This window comes from Helianthus annuus, chromosome 13 (genome assembly GCF_002127325.2).
Source record: "Helianthus annuus cultivar XRQ/B chromosome 13, HanXRQr2.0-SUNRISE, whole genome shotgun sequence".
NCBI classification, from domain to species: domain Eukaryota; kingdom Viridiplantae; phylum Streptophyta; class Magnoliopsida; order Asterales; family Asteraceae; genus Helianthus; species Helianthus annuus.
In genome coordinates, this window is record NC_035445.2 from 30,498,650 (window position 1) to 30,519,659 (window position 21,010).

A 21,010-nucleotide genomic window follows, 5' to 3' on the forward strand; every position below is an offset into this window, starting at 1 on the left:
AGGTCACTTCAAGCGCGAGTGCAGAAATGCGTATGCTGCTGATGATTCTGAAAACCCCTTCAACGAAGATTATTACAAGAAAGCGATTTACCATCAGAACAAGTCTGAGCCACCAAGATTGAAACAGCCTGAAGAAAAGTCAAGGGCTCTTGCAGTTATATATGATGATGAAGGTTATGACTGGAGTCAAGTTTGCCCTGAAAAAGATGTTGTTGGATATGCATTTGTGGCTGATGCTGATCCTGATAGATGGTGGAAAGCAGACTATGCAAGATGGGAAATTGAAAAATTAAACGAACCTTTCAAAGAAGCCCAGAGAGCCAAACGATGGAATGAAGAATTGGAATGTTACATGGATCCACGGGGTAATCCAGTCGCTGACCCATCAAAAGTGGATTTCAAAGCTGTAACAAATCTGCTTCCAAGGCAAGCTACTTTCAACACACGAAGGTTATCTGATAAAGAGTATTTGCCTGATTTGGAGAAGAAGATAAGAGAGGTTTGTGAAGCAAGTCTACCGAAGGTGGTAGAGATGAAGAAGAGAAAAGAAGAAGAATTGAAGAAGATGATTGAAGAAGTAAAAGTTGTTGCAAAGCTTGCTGCTGAAAAGGAACATAAAACTGAAGAAGAACAGAAAGAAGGAAAAGAGGAGAACAAAGAGCAAGTTCAGAAAGTTGAGACAGAAGAATCGGTGCTGAAAGAGACTGAGGTAAGAAAATCTTCTGACTCATCAAATGTCAAATTGGTTGATGAAAAAGAAAACAAGTGCAGGAATTGCATAGAAATGTGCAAAGCCTGTATTGAAAAAGAAGAAATAATAAAAGAAAAAGAAATTGAGGCAACCAAATTTGAAAATGTTTTCAAAACAAAATGTAAAGAAATGGTTGAAACAGAAGAAATTTTGAAATTAAAAGTCGAAAAGCTAACACTAAAATGTCATGGTCTTGAAGAAGAAAATAAGGTTTTGAAAGAAAAGTGTATAGCCAAATGTGTCGATTGTGTTGAAAAAGAATCTAAATTTCAAGATTTACAAAAACAATATGATTCTTTAAAGTGGTCAAGTCAGAGAGTACAAGAAGCTTATGATACTTTGAAGAGCCAAGTCAAAAGTTTTGATTAAAGATTATCTGAAACTTTAGTCACTAAAGAAATGTATGAAAGAAAGTTTAAAGAAAAGCAAATTGAATTGAACAAGTGTGTTGATGAAATTGCTAATCTTAAACGAGTCTTGGCTGAAAAAGAAAAGATTGTAACCAAACTTCAAAGTTATCATAACTCTTCGTACATTCTCGAATGCATTTTCAACATCACACTAGATGACAAAGATACTAATAATTGCAAAAAGGGCATTGGTTCAGAATTTCATCAGGTACCACCACCATTGAGAAACAATTATACTTTTTATGATGAAGAAAAGGTGGCAAAGGGTTTGAACATAGCTGACCAATTACCTGAAAGTATCGATGTGACTTACACCAAATCTGATGATGCTGATGATTCAGAGGTGGTAAGTAAGGTTGTTGATAGCGTTTTGAAAGATGAGTCTACAAAAGGTAAGTCTGAATCACAGGATGAAGATGAAGGAAATCTTTATAATGGATATCTAAAAAACACAAAATCCGAGAAAAATTTGAATGATGATTCAAAGGGATTGGTTTATACCATGATTGGATCGGACAAATTATTCTTAGATATTGTATTCCCGATTCAGAACGTGATTTCAGAAAATGTTGATAAAGTTTTCAAAATGGTTGATTGAAAAGTCTGCGATTCCGAAGTTTGCTGGTAAAGGTCATAAATCTTTTTATAACAAACCTGGTTCTAAAAAGAAAAACATGAATGCTGGTTTGGGTTATAAAAGGAAACAAAATTGGAATCAAAGTAAGAAACAAAATTTGCAACAAAAGATGAATTTTGTTCAAGGGAAAAGCTTGAAAGAAGAAGAAAAACTCAAATTTGGACAACAGTCTAATGAGGAGTTTGATGCCATGAAAAAGAAACAACAACAGGCCAAGGATGTTTCAAAGAAAGTGTGTTTTAAATGTGATCAAATTGGACATGTTGCACGAAAATGTCCAAATCCAAAGCCTGTTGATGTTGAAAAACATAAATCTGAGAGTGTGAAACCAAGGTCAACCAGATTTGATTCGAGACAAACTGGGAGGTATAATACAAACAAGTTTGCTTCAAATCAAAATTGGAAATCAAACCCGAACAGGTTCAATTCAAGACAGACCTGGAATTCTCACACACCTAGATTGAGAACAACACAGAGTTGGAGAACATTTGTTGATATGACAAAACCTCAAGAGTTTTGGAAACCTAAAAATGTTGTTCAAAATCAAAAGGTTCAAAAAGAGACAAACTTTTACAAAAGAGTTACTCCGAAAGGTCAAGTGTGGAGTGCTAAGAAACAAGTGTTGTCGGTAAAAGACGTGAAAGTAGAGATCAACACTGAAAAAGTTTTAAATGACAAAGAATTTCCAAAATTGAATGAAAATTATTGTGTTGAAATGCCTAAGGTCCAACAGACCTGGGCTAAATTGTCCAAATGATTGATAAAGTTTGCATGTGCAGGTGCTCAATGAAGCTGAAGATTGTGAGAATGATAGTTGGAGCAACCTGGCACAGGAAGAGGGTGCAGGACCCTAGTTTGGATGAACAGGGAGTTTAGTTTGAGTGTTGTTTGTACATAAATAAACAATATTTTCAAAACCCTAAAAAATTAAAAAAAAATAAAAACCAAAAATATGTTTGTTTTTAGTTTTTGTTTGAATAAATGTTGATTGAATACGCCGAAACCCTCACGGCTGAACAAACATGATTACATTCATCAGATTGAAAAACGGTTTTGAAACTGTAAAAATCAATGTGTTGTAAATCATGGGGGCAATTACTGTTTTTATTGTAATTCAGCTCACAAGATGCAGAAAATGGATGGCGAGACAAAGCTATCTACATCGGTTATCAAATTTCTTTTAATGATTTTGCATTTTAGGGGGAGAAAAATTGTCATTAGAAAATCCAAAAACATTAGAAAATTTGAAAAAGCCAAAAAAAGGATAAAATTCAAAAATTTGAGTTTTGCGCAAAAAGAGGAAATGATAGTACATCAGTAGACAGTTACGGTATGCTAAAGAATTGTAATGTCTAAACAAGTGTTAAACAGTCTCACTGATGATATGTCGATAGGTTTTTATACATTTAGTAAACTTTTTCGGGATATAAACCTAAATTCAAACACTTGCTTATTTCGTGGGGAACACTACTTGGATATATATGTAACCCCTGAAATCTCGTTTGAAAGGTCCCATATTCTGAGATACTAGGTCTTTATACTCAGTGATATCTGGGGTATTATTCCGGGACTTCTGTTGAATGGAAGTTCTGACCTAGTCCCTGAATAATACCTTCTCGCATTGCTTGAAATATAGCAACCACCCTCAGCATAAAAAACGATGAAACATTGCAAAATGCTAATCGTGTGCTGTTGTAAATAAAAGATCCTCTAAAGGGGACACACCAAAACGTCGAAGCCGTCATCTCTCTGCGTATACGGAAGTATCGACCTGAGCTCTCAAGGCCCTTCCATTTAACCCCTTACAGATATCATTTGTGGTATACTCACCTGTAAGACTGAATATCTGGGATTCTGGATACGGGAGTATATTCAAGAGGTGGGACACATGAATGAGTTTAAGTCTTAAAACATCTAAATCGTATCCTGAATTAGTTGAAATTTGTGTGAAAATTTAAGTGGATCAGTATATCGACAATCTAAATGAATTGTTTAATTCTTAAAGTGAAATTAAGCTCAACAGTACTTGTGACTTGTCAAAACTGATATGATCCTCAAACGCATGCTCAAAACAAAAATATTGTCTGTAAATATGTTTGTACATATTTCTTTACTGCTTTATTTTTTCAGAAAATACAAAAACATTTTGATTTCTGCTTTATTTTCGACAACCGATATCTAAGATGCTGAGTTTTCAAAATCTAAGTAAGCTGATTGTGTGTTTGAGAATAAAACAAGTTCATTAATTTGAAACTTGAAATTTCTATCAAAAAAATTCAAAAACAGTTTGTGATATCTCCAAGGTCATGAAGTTGGACTTGGATGATTAACTATGAGGGATTCAGATGCTTATACTGTTAAAGAGTTAGTTTTGATCCTGTTTGTTAAAGTTGCAAAATAATTTGTATCTTGATGATAGGGGGAGTGTTTAATAATTTGAATTGTCAGATTACAATATCTGAAAATTTAAGATGATTGTTGCTTATTAAGTATATGAGTGATTGCAGGTTAGGGTACCAGACTACGATCCCAAGAGCAGAGTCTAAGAGGGAGTCTGAAGACAAGCTGAAAGTGAGGAAGAGCTTGTAGCTGAAAAGCTAGGTGTCGATCCCTAAAAGCACGGAAGCTTGACGAGAGGGGAAGCCTGCTGATGATGAAGCTGTTGATGATAAAGTCAGTAATGAGATTCTGATGTAAAAGTAAAAGAGAGAAGCTGATCAAAGACAAAGACTGAAAGATGCTTACATTGTTACAATCTGATTGAGAAGGCAAAATGATCAAGACTGAAGAGGTGTCATAACAGAGATTAGTCACTGAAGACTTCGTCAATATCCGAGGGGGAGTCTGTTAGTGCATTACGTCTATTGACTTCGTCTTGCATCATGTAATAGAATAGGATAGATTATAATAATCAGTGCACGAGGTTCGAGAGCCGAAGATAAGTGGTTATACATGAGGTTTCGCTCATATGGACAATGTCCATAAAAGCGAAACTACTTGTAAAAGGTTTCGCTCATATGGACTTGTCCATATAAGAGAAACTATCCCAACTATAAATAGTGCACTTGTTGTTCATTTGGCAACGGATCTGGAACTTGTAACGAAGTGCTGCCAAATTGCTTTCAGGTTGTAAATGTTGTTAAATCAATCAAAGAAGCATTATAATTAGTTTGAGCGTCCGTTTCACTGATTCCGCCTTTGAATCGGATTCACAACTCTTCTGATTGACTCATTCGGGTTCAACAACGATCCTACAATAACTAGGTTATTTTATGTCGTTTTCTTGTATTTTAACTTGCTTTTATGTATCCAAGGTGTATTTTAAGTCTCGGTTTTGCGTATAAACACGTATTTAAAGATTGATTGCGTATATAACATAAATATGAAAGGTAACACATATATGTATAAAATGAATTTCCATTATGATCAAAGCTTCGGATTACATGATTGGAATGCACCACGAATACTACATAATTACAATTAACTAAAAATAGAAATGCGAATAAAAGTTTCTAAATATGGAAAGTTGTGCGGAGCGTTACAACGTCGATGGAGGAGTGGCAAAGGAAGGGGGTCGACAGTGGTGGAGGAGTGCAGAGGCACAAGTTGATGACGGTGGAGGAGTGGCAGAGGTAGGAGGTCGACAACAGTGGATGAATTGCGGAGGCAGGAGGAGAGGGGTGGAGTGGCTGATGCTAGGGTTTCATATGAGCGCACAAAAAGAGGTTAGAAGAAGCCGACCTTTTTTAATGAAGGGTCTTCCAAAAAATAAACACTATGCTGACCTAAATGTTTGCGCGACACAGACAAAAGTGAACAAGAAGAGCTTTTCTGAAAAGCAAACACCACCTAAATGTGTCAATTGAAAAAAAAATATTATGGGCGTGAAGTACACATAATCCTGACAAACCATTGACTTTAGCATGATACAATGTTATCAAATCTCGTCGCAAAAACACATAATACTTACGCACCACTAGGGATGGCAAAAAAGCCCAAGCCCGACGGGTATACCTGAAACCCGAAATATACGGGCCGGGTATTCCCGAAGCCCAATGGATATGGGCCGGGTATGGGCTTAAAAAAGAAAAAAATCGGATACGGGTACGGGTATGGGATTTAGTGATACCCGCCCAATACCTGGCCCATTTACCCGAATAATACCTGAAAGTATCATATTATAGATTTCCATATATATAAACTTAGTACATGTACTTATTACCTGCTTTATAGTCATATGTGGATATATTTAGTAGGTGCTTAGTGAACAAATAACTTATTTTTGAGCATGTATATTGCATATGGAAGCTATCACCCTTTATTATGTGGATGTTTATGCAATTCGGTGGTCCTGATACAATTGCTTAATTAAGTAATCCTTTAGATTTAGTTTGGTATATGTGGTCTGAATATGATATGTAAGTTAGTAATCATTTTTTTATTTGTTATAGTCATTAAAATAGTAAATTATATAAACATCAAAGTAAAATATTGCACATTTGTCCCAATGGGTATTTTTATGAAACTAACGGGTATACCCGATACCCGCGGGTATGCCCGATACCCGCGGGTATGCCCGATACCCGACAAGTAATTACCCAACAAATACCCGACGGGTAACGGGCCGGGTATAGGACAAAGAATTACAACCGGGTATGAGCCTGGACCAATACCCGGCCCAAGCCCGACCCATGGCTATTCCTACGCACCATTGTAAATCTCAACGCTTTGTTAAACTATCCTGCGCATCATATTAAAAATTATGACGCACAGTTATACGTGCCTACTTCAACACACTTTAAAAAATGTTTTTTAATAAAATATAATTATACTATATTTAATTTAAAAATGAAAAAATGCTGGATTTTGGTAAAAATTGTTATAAAAATAATTACGTGTAGAAGAGGTTATTTATATATTTTTAAAATGATGGAACAAAAAAATTAATGATGAATGACTTTTACCTACATATATCTATCTATTTCTACACACGCACGCACATAGAGAGACATTAAGACACACGCTAAGTTCAGGCAGTGTGGCTCAGCACCCCCTGCTATCTCACCAATGTTGGCGCCCTCCCCCATTTCCCGGGCGCTATGGGGGGCGTTATCCATCGTATCGCCAACCCCATAACAGGCGTTAAAGGCAGAAATCGAGGAAGATGGGTCAAAGATGACTGTTTTGAAACTGTCATATGTTAAAAAAAACTTAAATTTTTTTATCATATATATACATATATTACACAAACCAATCACAAACTGCATTCACTAAAACCTACAAATTGTCTTCAATCACTCGGGTTTGTGCCGAGTATGATGAAGGTAACCAACCGGCGAATGCACTACTAACCTACGCTCAGAAAGAAGCCGTCCGAGCGAGGATACGCAACAGGGACACACACCATACCCTTCGATCTGATCTGACCAAGCACCTATAGTTTAATGGTGGAAAGAGAGATGATGACGAGTGAAGATTTAGTTTTAAGTTTAAAATTTAAGTATTTTTTTAGGTTTGTATTGTTTTTAACTAACTTTGTATTTTTTTTAGTGACATTGTACTTTTTTTATATTAAAATTATGTTTGTTATATATTATTTATGTTATTTAAATTTTAATTAAAAATGTTAAAATTTTATAATAATAATTAGGTAATGATGATGGAGGTTTTTAAACCATTGCCAGGACGTTAAAGGAAGATGCTTTAAAACCCTCCCATATGACGAGGCGCTGGCATGGCGACAACTCCCAGCCTAAGAAGCCTTCAAAGTGTGAGAAGATCATCATTGTTAACCTTATTCTAATTTCACCATTTTTTAACGTAACTATCTATCTCTACACACGCACACACATAGAGAGACGTTAAGACACACTAAGGGGGTGTTTGTTTTTTGTGAAAAGTACTTCTGGACCTTTTATGTCTGCCCCACGCAGAACACGCGCAGACGTATGAGTCCACAGAGTGTTTGTTTTTTGGAAGTGATTTCATTAAAAAAGGTCTTCTACACCTCTTCTCCAAGAAGAAGTGGACGCACCTCTTCTCATCTCCTTTTTCTGCTCTTTCAAAACAAGACTTCTCAAAACCCTAGCATCTTCCTCCCAGCCGACACCACCTCCTCCGTCACCACCTCCACTTCCTCCGCCACCACCACATCTCTGTCACCTCCACCCTTGAACCGATCGAATCAAAACCCTAACCCTTGAAACGACCGATCATGGCGGGAGGAAATCAACCGGAGACGACATTTTTGATCTTTGTGGTTCCGTTGATCATTGAGATGGATCGTGAGGCTCAGTATAACGAGCTCGAGCTTCAACAGGCGAGTTTGCTCGGTACTCCTACTGTTGCTGCTCCGCAGAAGTGATTTGTCGAAAGCTAGGGTTTCAGGTTAGTGATTGAATGATTGATTAGTGAATCATATGATTGACATTCATTTGAGGTTGCTGATGTGGTCTCAGGTTAGTGTTTGATATGGTTTGTGGATTTGATTGTTGAATTATTCGATTAGGTTCTTGTTTTTGAGAGTTTTGTTATGATTGATTGAAAAATTGATCTGTTGTATTGTTGAGAAGATGTATGTATGTTCATATGGTGTATGTTCATGTTAAACTGTGAGAATTGTTCGGAACTTTCAGCAAATCTTTACTTTGTTAAGTTAAAAAACAAACAGTCTTCTTCTTGCAGACTGCAGAGGTTTGGTCCACCTCTTCAGCTGCAGATGTGGTCTGCAGACTGCAGACGTTTTACCTCTGAAAAAACAAATAGCACCTAAGAAGCCTTCAAAAGTGTGAGAAGATCATAATTGTTAACTTTATCCTAACTCCACTAATTTTTTTAACGTAAATATTTTTATACGTCATTATTTTTAAAATTCTATACTATAAAATCAAGCATTTTTCCCAGAGCAAAAACATTTTTATCTTATCTGTACTTGAAGTAAACTATTGCTAATTTTCAAAAGAAAGTTTTAAAGGACATTGAACTAGGTACGAAAACTGTGCATTTGAATGATAGTGTCAGGATTTTGTTTTCTTTTTAACGGCTAATTTTCCCCTCTTAAATAGTTACACCTTCTAAGGATTGAACATTGGTCTTCCCACAAGATATAATTTCTCTTGACCACTAGACTATAGCTTAAGTGGCAGTAGTGCGTTTATCTATATAACAATGCATCAAATTTTCCGATCTCTATCCATATTTAAAAGCTTTTAATAATTTTTTAATACATTTGTCTTAACGTCTCTCTTGGTACGACGTTTACTTGAGTCATTTTAGAACTCTCATCTATTTGTGTTATTTCATAAATACTTTTCTAGGATATTATATACCAAGATGGTTTTATTCTTGTAAAGATAATCCAGATGTGATATGTTTTTGAAATATGGTGGGAAAAATAATTAAACAAGACAAAGAAACGCTAGTACTGGATTATTGTTGAATTAGGTATATGTACTATGTTTTTTTAGTTGTATTATTCCAAAGCCAAAGGGCTAATTGCCATCTTTAACCACTTCTTCCCCACCACCTCTAGTCCTCTACAATATCATCTTTAATTATTTATATTATCACTAGGTTATCATCCGGGAAATTCTTCCCGGGCTGAAAAAAGTTATTAATATACTTTTATTTATGATTAATACATACTTAAAATGATACAAAATGTATGACATATTAATGTGTTACCTATAGAGTTATAAAGTTGCTCTGCCATCTAAACAATTATCTATCTAAAAGAGTGTATTCTCTCTCGTCCAAACTTCGCTTACCAAATGTAGTCTTTTTTCAACGTGAGCCAGGTTTTTTTTAAAAGGCCAACATAATATCATTAAAGCTTTGGATCTTTAACGTGATAGTATTGTTTTTATAACTAACTAATCATAATTTACTTTATTCATCTACCTGAAGTAGAGTTAGCTTTATATATTAAATTGCTTTGACAATTCTTAAAGCTTTACAGCATAAAAAGCCTGGTGTACAACACTCAGAAGTATAGAAACACCCCATGTACAAAAAGCATAAAAACCATTTATGATTAATATAAACTTAATCACGAGTTGTGAAGTTATAGGCAAACTTATAAACATGTTGACTACTAATGTTAATCTTATGTGAAATAAAGCCTAGTTATGTGAAAAAAAAAAAGCCAAACTAAACAACTAAAACCAAGCAATCACATCTAATGGGTTCGAAATGCCATGTTTACTAAATATGTTTGATACAACCATAACCTGAACCAACCAATTTATAAGTAATAAATGGGTTACAAATGCTATTTTTACTAAATAAAGTCTACACAAAAGAGAGTAATATTGGATAGTTAGATGGCATACATTATAGGGGACGAAAAATTTTCAGAATTTCGAAATGCCCGGTTTTTAAGCAATTTTTGCAACCTTTGTATTGTTGTGAAAAGTGTAGTTTTGCAGTGTCTTTTTCTGTCAAAAGTGCAGTTTGTGACCGGTTTAGATTCCTTGAAAGTTCCTCCAATTCGCTGAATTCACTTGCATCAGTCTGTGTCGGGTTCCATCTAAAATCTGTTGTGAGAATCCCATAAACCATTTTGACCCGTTCTGCAACAATTGCCTTCTTTACTTGTTTTGGGGATACAACGCTGGAAAGTAAACACGCAATGAATTAATGATCCCTTGCGATTAAAAAGGATTAGTTGAAGTAAATAAAGAATGTGTTTTTTTTTTGTTTTTTTTTTTTTTGTTATTGAGCCAAAGTTGTGTGATTTTAGTAATACATTCTCATATATACCAAAATGATACAAACACATGACATACCATCCCAATTCAACCATGCAATTTCTCTATCAATCTTGACCAATTTATTTGACAATGGGTTGATTCAGGTTAGATATCTCTTAACGGGTCAAGTAAATCATTTTTATTGATCAAGTGTATTATTTAGAAATGGTAAATATTGTTTGACCCAACCCATCCAACTAACCTGTTTTCCCATAATGGCAATGTACCGTATGTACACATAATAACACCTGAAAGATCCAACAAAGAATTCTCAATCCCTTGGCTCCTCTTTTTTTCAGTATGATCATGAAGAACCTGAAACAAACATATATAAACATGAGTACCACTCTACGTATTATGTAAATAAAAAATGAGAGAAAATGGATACAACCACCTGACAGACACAAGAAACCGTGGCTTCAATATCTGCCACATCAAGCTTCCAAAGAGAATCAATCATTTTCTTCCTGCGTGACATCATGTATTCTTGAAGTTGCTCTTCTGTGTACTTCCCTTCATCACTCAACTGTCGTTTGGATATCTTCCACTAAAACGCCCACATGATAAACTTGAGATCAAAAGTTGTGGTTAATATACCCCAGATTACTCTCTACAAATCAAAGGAACAGCAAGTAGCAGCACATTATGCATTCTTTCCTTGACTAAATGTACTTATTTTACCACTTACTATATCAATCAACATCACACCTGGAAAAAAAACGAATGAAGCACATTATGCAACTGCTTCTACACTATTTAGAGCAGCCACCTATTCCATTATTCGTCAACCTCATAAGCCACCATACCATTAGAGTGCCCATCATAAAATATTAGTAGTATCTAAATATAAAAAACCACACACACCTAAACAGCAAGAGCACAACACCAAGAACAAAGAGTTGATCTTATTATGGTCCTTTTAAAATATCAAGAACAAACAAACACCAGGTATAGATGAAATATAAATCTCTATTTAATATTTATAAGTCAAACCAAAAGTATTAAAAGCAAACCTCCCAGATAGGAAAAACTTATTTATATTAATCATAAGTGTTTAACAATAGCTGGGTTCAGAGATGAAAAGCTCAAAAATCCAGAAAATGAAGATTCACGATACAGAACATCTATTGGCGATAACTGGTTGTACAGTGGTTGACTAACCAATAATAAAAATGATTATTTGTATGATACAGTTTGGTTGGTGTTTGGTGACAAAAAAGCTTTAAACAATCATGATAATGAGTATCGGTACTAAACCGGTACCGGTACCGAATTTCCCATACCGAATTTTTTGGTATCAATTGGGTACCCACTTTTTAGCATTTTTTGTATCTATACTTTGGTACCAGTTCGGTACGGTATCAGTAAAATACCGATTTTTACCTTCGAATACCGCACCATACCGGTACCCAATTTTGACGATTTTTGGTACTAGTATTTTATTTTCATACCGGTTCGGTACGATACCGGTACCACGCTCATCCCTATGTTCGTTTACCTACATGTAGTTCATCCCATGAATATAGTTAACTTTATATGATAGTTTACCTACATGTAGTTCATCCCATGAATGTAGTTAACTTTAAGGAAGTGACCCACCATAGTAGTTGTAGCACTTTCTTACACAGTCCATTGAAACTAAAATCAACGATATTATGACAAAAATTTTAAAGTTTGGCTTATAACTAAGCATGTAAATGGGTCGAAGGTCACCCAAAGTGGTCTATGACTTTCAAGTACATAAATATCTTGTATGTTGTTTAACCACTTGCTGTTTCTCAATTACTAAACCAAATTACGAATAGATTAGGAATTTAGAAAACCTCAACTTTAAAGATCATTAAACTTACCTATAATCTGAATTCAGGTCAAATCATAAATCATGTAACACTATTTCAATTAGAACTAATAAAACCCACCCGCTTTCTTGATTGAACCACTAAAAAATGTAAAACAACAACTATGAAGCGGTACTAAACTAAAAATCACAATAATTTCAAAAGGATAACGAACCTACAAAGGGGATGTTTTTGAACATCAGCATTCTAAAATCAATACTTTACTTTTGGGTTTGTTCTATGAAGAAAGCTATACCTGACCCATTACAACCCGCAATCACCACTTACTTTGAAGAAATCTCAGCGACACTTTTCTTAACTTCTTTTTTATTGCCCCCATCTTGAAACGACCATTGATTTCATCATTTTCTTCCACCTACATCATCGAGAAAAATAATAGTTAAAACAAATAATAACAAATAAGCAAATCAAGATCCTCATGTCTAATGATTAGTTTCAAATTAAGTTGAATATGTAACTGAAATTTTGGGATTAAACTTGAATTATTATTCAAAAGCATAAACTTGCAATCAATATTCACGACGCACCCATTCTACACAAGATTATTATGATATACCCGTTTTGAGTAAAAGTTTACCTGCAGAAGGCAGAGGAACACCGGTAGATGCAAAACCAACCAAATATAAAAAGTAGCTGCAAAACCAACCAAAAATTAAAAAAAAACAACTCCAAAAAAATTATAAAAAGTAAAAACAAAACAAATAACTATTAAAAACCATTAATGTTTGCACTGAAAACCAAACCACCACTGTCCGCCACAATTGTCAACCGTCACCACCACAATCACCTTCTACCACCCCCGGAACTTATACCCACCGTTAATCACCATCATTGCCTGCTATTTATTGTTATTCACTATCTAACATATAGGTACCTTATCGTTATTTGTCGCTATTCACCGTTAATAACTATGGTGCCCGCTATAGCGAATAGCGTAGCGAAGCGAATCGCTCACGTGTCGTTATATAGTTGGTAGCGACAATTAGCGGATTTTTGTAAAAAAAATTTAATGTTTTGGTAAAATATACATGTAAAGTATTTCTAAAATTTTCTTCTTGTGTATCGCTAAACATGAAATAGCGCCCGCTATTTTAACACTATCGCTACGTAACGTATATGTAGCTTATCGTCATCATCAGCAATTTGTAAGTATCTTATAAGTATCTTTCATGTGCGCCAGTGGACAGCAATAGCAGTTTCTGATGACCCCATCTGCACAAAAAACTAACAGATTAAATTATTAAACCATGAAATTGTTACGTTCACTGATTTTATTTCTTGTATGTTTTTATTATTCTAACAAACTTAATGGAAACTAAAACTAAAATAATGATGCGAAAAAAGAAACAAACCACTGGTAATGTAGCTCAAATCCGTATTCAACAAAAGTAGTGCAATAAGTTTGGTAGTAAATATAATTATGACAAATTGTAGAGGTCGTGATGCAGGTGACGTTTCTTCTAAAATACCATCTCAATTTGGGGAATAGAACCATAGGACTTTAGATGGTAAAAAAAAAGTTTTAACTTTAAAATTTGTAAATGTGCTAACTGTTGATAAGATAATGACTATTGTATTATATTATAAATAAAAATTAAGAAATATAACATAAACATGCATCAAAGTGGAAGAATAACAGTTTACCCTATTTGAATGAAGACTTGTACCCTAAATCAGTTGTGTTGTTGGTTCCTGAAAAACAAAAACACACGATGGAAAAATCATAATCAAGTCCATGTCTACCACTATTTCACATCATCAAAATCATTTGAAAAGTAAATGAATAACACTATGAAGTCCTAATTTAAAACAAAATTAGCCATTCAAAAGTTACTCGATTTCAAGTTTTTGCTTGTCTACAAACTTCGTCGGAATGTTTTCCATGTTCGAGAGTCCACAAGGTAGTAGCTAACATCTTTTTCAGTTTTCGAACCCTCCCCGACCTTCTTCTTCGATCTACCGTGTTTGCCACCCAACCCATGATCTACCGCTTCCTCTGCCATCTCCACCCAGAACCAACCTCCATCTTGTTCACATGAATAATAATTTCACAACATTTAATCGAAAAACATGAAAATGTTTGGTTTGTTGCTTAAATCACGATTTTTGAAAAACCCGTAATCGATGAAGAAATCCTTAGACCTTCAATTTTGTTTTAACAAATAACATGACAAAGGGAGAACATATATCAGAGAATGATTACAAACCTGCTACTCTTCAATCTCTCTACGGCTGGAGTTTTAGGGTTTGAAAAAGGAATGAAGAAACTAAAGAACGGATTGATTGGGTATATTGTTCATTAGGGTTTGTTGATAAATTCAACGTCAGATGGGAAGTTGAAGTAGAAGGAGGAGGATGAACAACAGGAGTGAAGGAGAAGAATGTGGCGATTGAGAGATTTAGGGTTTTTAGGAAGAAGAAAGCACATAGCGTGAAAGAGAAGCTGTGAGGGTTTTAGGTTAAAACTTTTTTTAATAGACCCATATCTTGACCCGAGAAGTTTTCCGCCAAAACCATTGTGAGAAGCTCTAAGAACGTGCCACATCAGCCCAAATCTTTATGTTTATTATATATAATAGATAATAGATTCCCCTCAATATAACCAAAAGGAATAAATGCATATAACCTTTTCTATTCATAACGGTCATAAAATAACAATAATAATCCTATCGAGTATTTAATTAGATTTTTATTATTATATATAGTATGGTTAAATAAAGAAATATAAACTATTAATTAATAGCTAATATACTTATTAAGATGCATATGAGACAACTAAAACATTCTTGATGTTCTGTATTTTATCTTATGATGGTTTTGAGTTAGGTGATTCTCGTCTAGAATATTACTAAGACCCGAGGTTGTGGTATAGCGTTCCCTGCCTCCTCACTCTCTTTGGCGTCCTATAACGCTCTCTCGTTATGGGCAATTTCGTTACCCCAATGGCGAGCGCTATAGGGTATGTATGTGGGACCCATTCCATTCCCACCAATCAGATTTCCCCTTTTGATCTTCTTTTTCTTTTTTTTTATATTGTTTAAAAGGGCTTTAAACCATTGCAATGATGTTAAAGGAAGAGGCCTTAAAGCCCCCCATATGAGGTGACGCCTCTGTGGTGCTGCCTTGGCTTAATAAAACCCTCAAGGGATTTAAACTACACCCACCAGCCTAAGTTAAACGTGAGGCCAAGCCTTAGTTATAAACATTGATGATGATCAAGTAAATCATAAAAAGGATTACAAGTTTAGTAGCAAGAAATGTGTTAGGGTCTTTTTGCATACCTTAGAAACTTATCCTTGTCCCTGTATATAGGAAGAGCCTTGAACATGGACCACCATGTTAGGTTAGGTTTGATGCGTAGCCAACATCGATCTTTTTACCAAGTTAATTACGAGTGTAGCATTTCTTTTTTGTTGTTTCTTGGGCACATAATAAATCTTAATATATTGGGTTGAGGATAGCATCGACTTCCCTCTACGACAAATTAATTCTCATACTGAATTTTATATTTTGAATGAGGAGGTTCTGATTATGACATCACACGTACATTATTCGATTATTGTCTTTGAAAGGATTATTAACAGAACACTAAATTAAAGTTTAGTTATTTTTCAGAGACAAAAAAAGTTTGGATGACGTAATTGAAACATTTGACAAACTTGATTACATTTATGTGGCTTTTTCCCAATTAATAATTACAACATTTTCACCATGTGAATATATCAAATATATTTCATTTAATTACGACACTATCACCTCCTGATTTTTTACTCTAAGACCATAAGTAATGAACATTATAGGGGACATGAAGTGGCTTGGTAATGCCCCTAAGACCATTCACGTGGGCTTTATAGGGGCATGGAGATGGATGGACATTTCTAGTATAATGCCCAAGAAACGGGTTTGGGAGAAAACGCTCAAAAGTGTGAGAACGGTGAGAACGCTTACTGACCCAAACACGTGTCACGCCGCTTAGAAAAGGGCGGAGGGGCTTTTTTGTCCTTTCATCTTCTACTTTTACAGTTCCGCTTTTTCCCAATGTTGTTTTAATTTTTGGTTTTTAAGATTTTTGGCATTAACCAAATTCAATAATTAATGGTGTTTTAATGGTTTCATTGTATCAACATTTTGGCGTTTATAGCGTTTATGGCGTTTATTCACATCGTATGCCATTGGAACCCAGGGGGGCAGGAAATCTAGTTGAATGGCGTTTTCCAAGGGGTTTTAAACAAGATGACCTATTGTTCTATTATTTTTTTATAAACATTTTGGCGTTTTACTATTGTTAAATTATATTTCATCCACAGGAAAAAAAATACAAGGGAAGGAAATAAATTAAAAATCCTAATCGGATCTCTTTTCCCAATCTTCACTGTCATCAGTCTCTGTCTTCTTTAATAGTACAAGAACTGTCACCAAATATATGGCGTTTTATATAAAACTTAACAAACCCATCGGTTTTATTTTTTTTGCTTGCTCGTCTGTTGAACTGGCTTTTTTTGTGGATGTTTGGGGACATAGATCTATGGCGTGTTAGTGGGTTTTTCGCTTTTTCTTTATCTGGATCTTCCCCTTTATAGTGAACCCACTCTTCAGTGTCGTTGATCTCTTCTCCTCATCCAAACCTTATTCAAGAATAAAAAATACCAAATGCCATATGACTGGCATCAATATCTTTTTCTTGAAGCAAAATCTTTCTGAGTTACTCCCCTCTGATAACAATTCATTCAGTTTATTTGTTGGCATTTTACAGTGGGAGGTATTTAGAAGTATTGGCGTTTGTTTTTTTGGATTGATCAATGGAAGTTGCTAAGACGTATCATTTTATAGGATGTCTTTTTGGCGCCTAAATTAGGCGGTCCATTATTATAATAAAGTATTTGTCTTTTCAGTTACTGTTTTGTAGTTAATATTTTTGATAAGCTTTATCTCTGAAGTCTGTAACATGTCCCATCTTTCAAGTTTGGCATTTTAGATTCTTCAGTATTACTGATTTTGTATTTACTGTTTCTAGTTACATTTTCAAGTTTGCTTTTTATTTTTTATTATTTTTTTGGGTTTTTTATAATAATTTTTCAAAGTAATTTTATTATAGTTTGGGAGTTTTTTTGGTGGCGTTTAACTGGGTGATATTGTTTAAACAAGCATTTTGTCTGTTTTGTCGTTTTTATTATATATAGCGTTTTTATTATATCACATTTAACTGAAAAGGAAAATAAAAAAAAAAGAATACATAAACAATTGATCTTCCAAATCTTCTTTGTAACCAGTCTCTTTCTTCTTTTTTGAATCATGTTAACTGGCTCGTTCGACTTTCGTATGATTCATTTTGTTTTTTTTTTTTGTTTTTCAAGTAGTTTTTTGTGTTGCTGTTTGGAAGCACACAGTCTGACATCAGCATCTTTTTCTTGAAGATTTGTCCATATCATGCAGCAAAATGTTATTGAGTTTAGATCCTTTAGCCAACAATCTTGAATTTTTACAATCAACGATGTTTGATTTTTTTAACTTTTTTGGCATTTTACCGATAAAAAGAACGCCACGAAATAAGATCACCTTAACCCTCAAATTTTGATCATGCTAAAATCAATAAAGTTTTGCTGCATGAGATGGACAACACTGTTAATCCTCGGTTAAGAAAGATAACTGACAATGTTGTCCACCCCATACAGCTAAGCTTTATTGACAACAAACCTCAATAATGTTTTTGTATGTTTTGGCGTTATAAATTGGATGGAAGTTTAGGATAACTCAATAAGATTTTACTCAATGAAATGGACAATATCCTCATTTAAGGATTTTGTCTATTTCATTGAGCGAAATCTTACTGACAGCCAAACTGAATTTAAAAAAAAAAACGTTTTTGGGGTAGAAGATATTTGATGTTTGGGTTTTTTGGCGTTTCTAAGGAGAATGGGTTATATCAAATATGGCGTTTGGGTTTTTGTGTGTGTTTTTAATTGAAGGTCTGAGATGTTGTATATATAGGATTTTTTGGCTGTTTTTTTAGGCGAGATTTTACTATAATTAAGTTTGACGTTTTATATTTAATGGCGTTTTACTTAGAATGGTCTGTGATTTTTGTTTTTGGCGTTTTATTTCATGAGATGGTGTTTTGTGTGGAGTAGTCAAAAGACCCGTTTACCCTTAATGAAGCGCGTCCACATAATAAAATTGATGTTATTTACGAAAACGCCACCGCGCCAATCTAGTCCATAGATTGTTTTGATCGGACGATCGTTAACCGTTCTCACTGTTCTCACACTTTTCATCGTTTTCTCTAAATCCCGACCCTAATGCCCAATGAGGAAAACAAAATTGGGAAGTAAGGATGGAATGAAAGCACTAAAGAGAGTTAACTATTCTACGATTTTTAAGGGCATTTTGGTGTTGACGTGGCAGAAAATATCCATTGGGGGGGGGGGCGTTAACCTACTTCGTTAGGCGGTGAAAATGAAGATTATGAGCGGTTTTGTGACCGCCTAAACAAATGTTGCAGAAAAAATGTTTAATTAATTTCAGCGATTAAAAACCCGTCCAAAATAATACAAATTCCGCCCAAAAAACAGGCCAATAATTTGTGACTTTATTTTTTTGAGTGGTGGTTTAACCGCCCAGAAAAAATAATTATGTTATCAATTAAAATAATAGGAGAGCTCAAAATAATGGCTATGTTAGCTCAAAATAATGGCGCTCAAAATAATAAAATAATTCCTAAATAAAAAATGTTGGCTCAAAATAGTAGATAATCATACACACCCAGAACTAAAACAATCAAAACTCCGCAAACATCATAGAATCTCTTGATTACATAATAACTTCCAAAGTTAACAAAAGTTGTTCTAAACATAATAACTTCCAAAGTTGTTCAAATAACTACACTAACCTAACCCATCTTTCAAAGTAGTTCAAATAACTACACTAACCTAGCCCATCATGGTGTATTCAACCAACCTACACTCTTACTCTTAAAAAACCGCGTCATGATTTTTTCAACCAACATGTCGATTTCCACTTGTGTTACGCTTGTTGTCTCGGTCCAAATCTAAAAAGAAATCAAATAACATATATTAGTTAACCCGAAACACCAAAAATAAACATAAAACCTGAATAATACAACCTTAAACTCGGATCGATAACCCCAACATACTAAAGTCAAGATAGGTAAATTCTAAATGTAATACTTACATTGTTTGGAAAACGAAATCGCTTCTTTAAAACAAACTGGACCATAAATCAAATGACCATGAACCCACACTCCCAAGACTCGTCTTGTTGCTTACACTGCATTAAATTTAAAAGAAAAAATCAATTACTAAAATAATCACTTAATTGTATAACATAAAGTGATACTTACCTAACGAATTAATGCATTAAATTTAAAAGAAAAAATCAATTACTAAAATAATCACTTAATTGTATAACATAAAGTGATACTTACCTAACGAATTAAAGTGATAATCACGTTATAAATTAGTTTGAATTTATATACGTAATTCTCAAATTAATTTGTGATAAAGTGATACTTACCTAACGAATTAATGAATGTTGACATTTTTTACTTTAAGGTAAAGCATACGTATACGTAATCAATTATTTTGAATTTTAGTGTTAGATGATCAGGTTTGAATATTAGATGATGCAACTAATATGCTTATAAAAGTTAATCTGACATAAGAAAAGCTGATGTGTCAGCTGGAGAGGCTGTCTAACAAGGCTTTTCTTATGTTATTATTACATCATAATGCCTAACATTAAAAGACTTTAAAATTCAAAGGTGACCCACATTCATATTCTAAAGGGCTGTCATCAAACCACTGCCTATCTCCAAAATTCAAACCTATGTTATAAATTCAAATCCAGTTCCTTCAACGTCTGCCCTCAACATTTTCTAATCAAACATCTGTTCCCAATTCAAAATTCTGGCTCCACATTCAAAATTCAAACCATATATTCTAATTCTAATCCTATAAATAAGACATAATTATTTGGCTCCACATTCAAATCTCTCTCGCTCATATCTGCGAGCGTGTCTCTCTCTCTCTCAAATGCATCTTTCTCGTGATTCAGCCGCTATTCTCCGATTACACTTCTTTGTTCGAATGTTTGATTATTCTGTTTACATGTTATCGTTCCAGTATCATTGTTCCAACATCGTCGTTTCAATGAAGCTTCCCATCACACATCAACCTTTAAATTTCGATGTTGCAGTATAATTGTTGCAACATCGTGAAAAGTTGGATGTGCTACCTTCTTTGATGGGAGAGTTGCAACTTGAACGGACGATATGTATCTTCTATCGTGAAAAGTCAGATGTGCTACAACAGTTGAGAAGAGACCTTTGCATTTTAGGTTTGTTTCTTATTTTGATTAACTGTTGATGATGTTGAGAGTTTTTATTTACATTGACATTTTAGAATATGTTAAGATGCATATTTATATTATTAAAATGAACTACTACATAGAAAAATAGAAATTTAATGAAATATTTATAAAGTATTACACGCTAGAGTTGACACTTGCTAGGATTTTGTAGACTCTGGCCTTTCTCCAAGTGATTTCATGCTCTATTTTGAATTTCATGTCAGTTAGCATGTTGCAGA

At 34.3% G+C, this 21,010-nt stretch overlaps 1 protein-coding gene across 9 annotated transcripts; it reads right to left on the reverse strand.

Annotated features, from left to right (window-relative positions):
* Positions 1-10,000: 10,000 nt before the first annotated feature.
* Positions 10,001-14,924, reverse strand: LOC118485591 (chaperone protein dnaJ 10-like). Of its 9 annotated transcripts, none has more exons than XM_035981878.1 (9): positions 14,615-14,920; positions 14,052-14,099; positions 13,124-13,619; positions 12,985-13,040; positions 12,675-12,762; positions 11,237-11,256; positions 10,943-11,095; positions 10,751-10,863; positions 10,001-10,409 (listed from the first exon to the last, which is right to left on the reverse strand). In XM_035981878.1, exons 5-9 carry the CDS (start codon positions 12,724-12,726, stop codon positions 10,130-10,132), a joined length of 618 nt encoding a protein of 205 aa, XP_035837771.1. In that variant the 5' UTR covers positions 12,727-12,762; positions 12,985-13,040; positions 13,124-13,619; positions 14,052-14,099; positions 14,615-14,920; the 3' UTR covers positions 10,001-10,129. The 9 variants fall into 9 exon arrangements, 8 of the variants coding, with proteins under 8 accessions (XP_035837771.1, XP_035837770.1, XP_035837769.1 ...); XM_035981877.1 differs by adding an exon at positions 14,242-14,433 and having other exon boundaries at positions 12,985-13,619; XM_035981876.1 differs by having other exon boundaries at positions 12,985-13,619.
* Between the last annotated feature and the right edge of the window lie 6,086 nt (positions 14,925-21,010).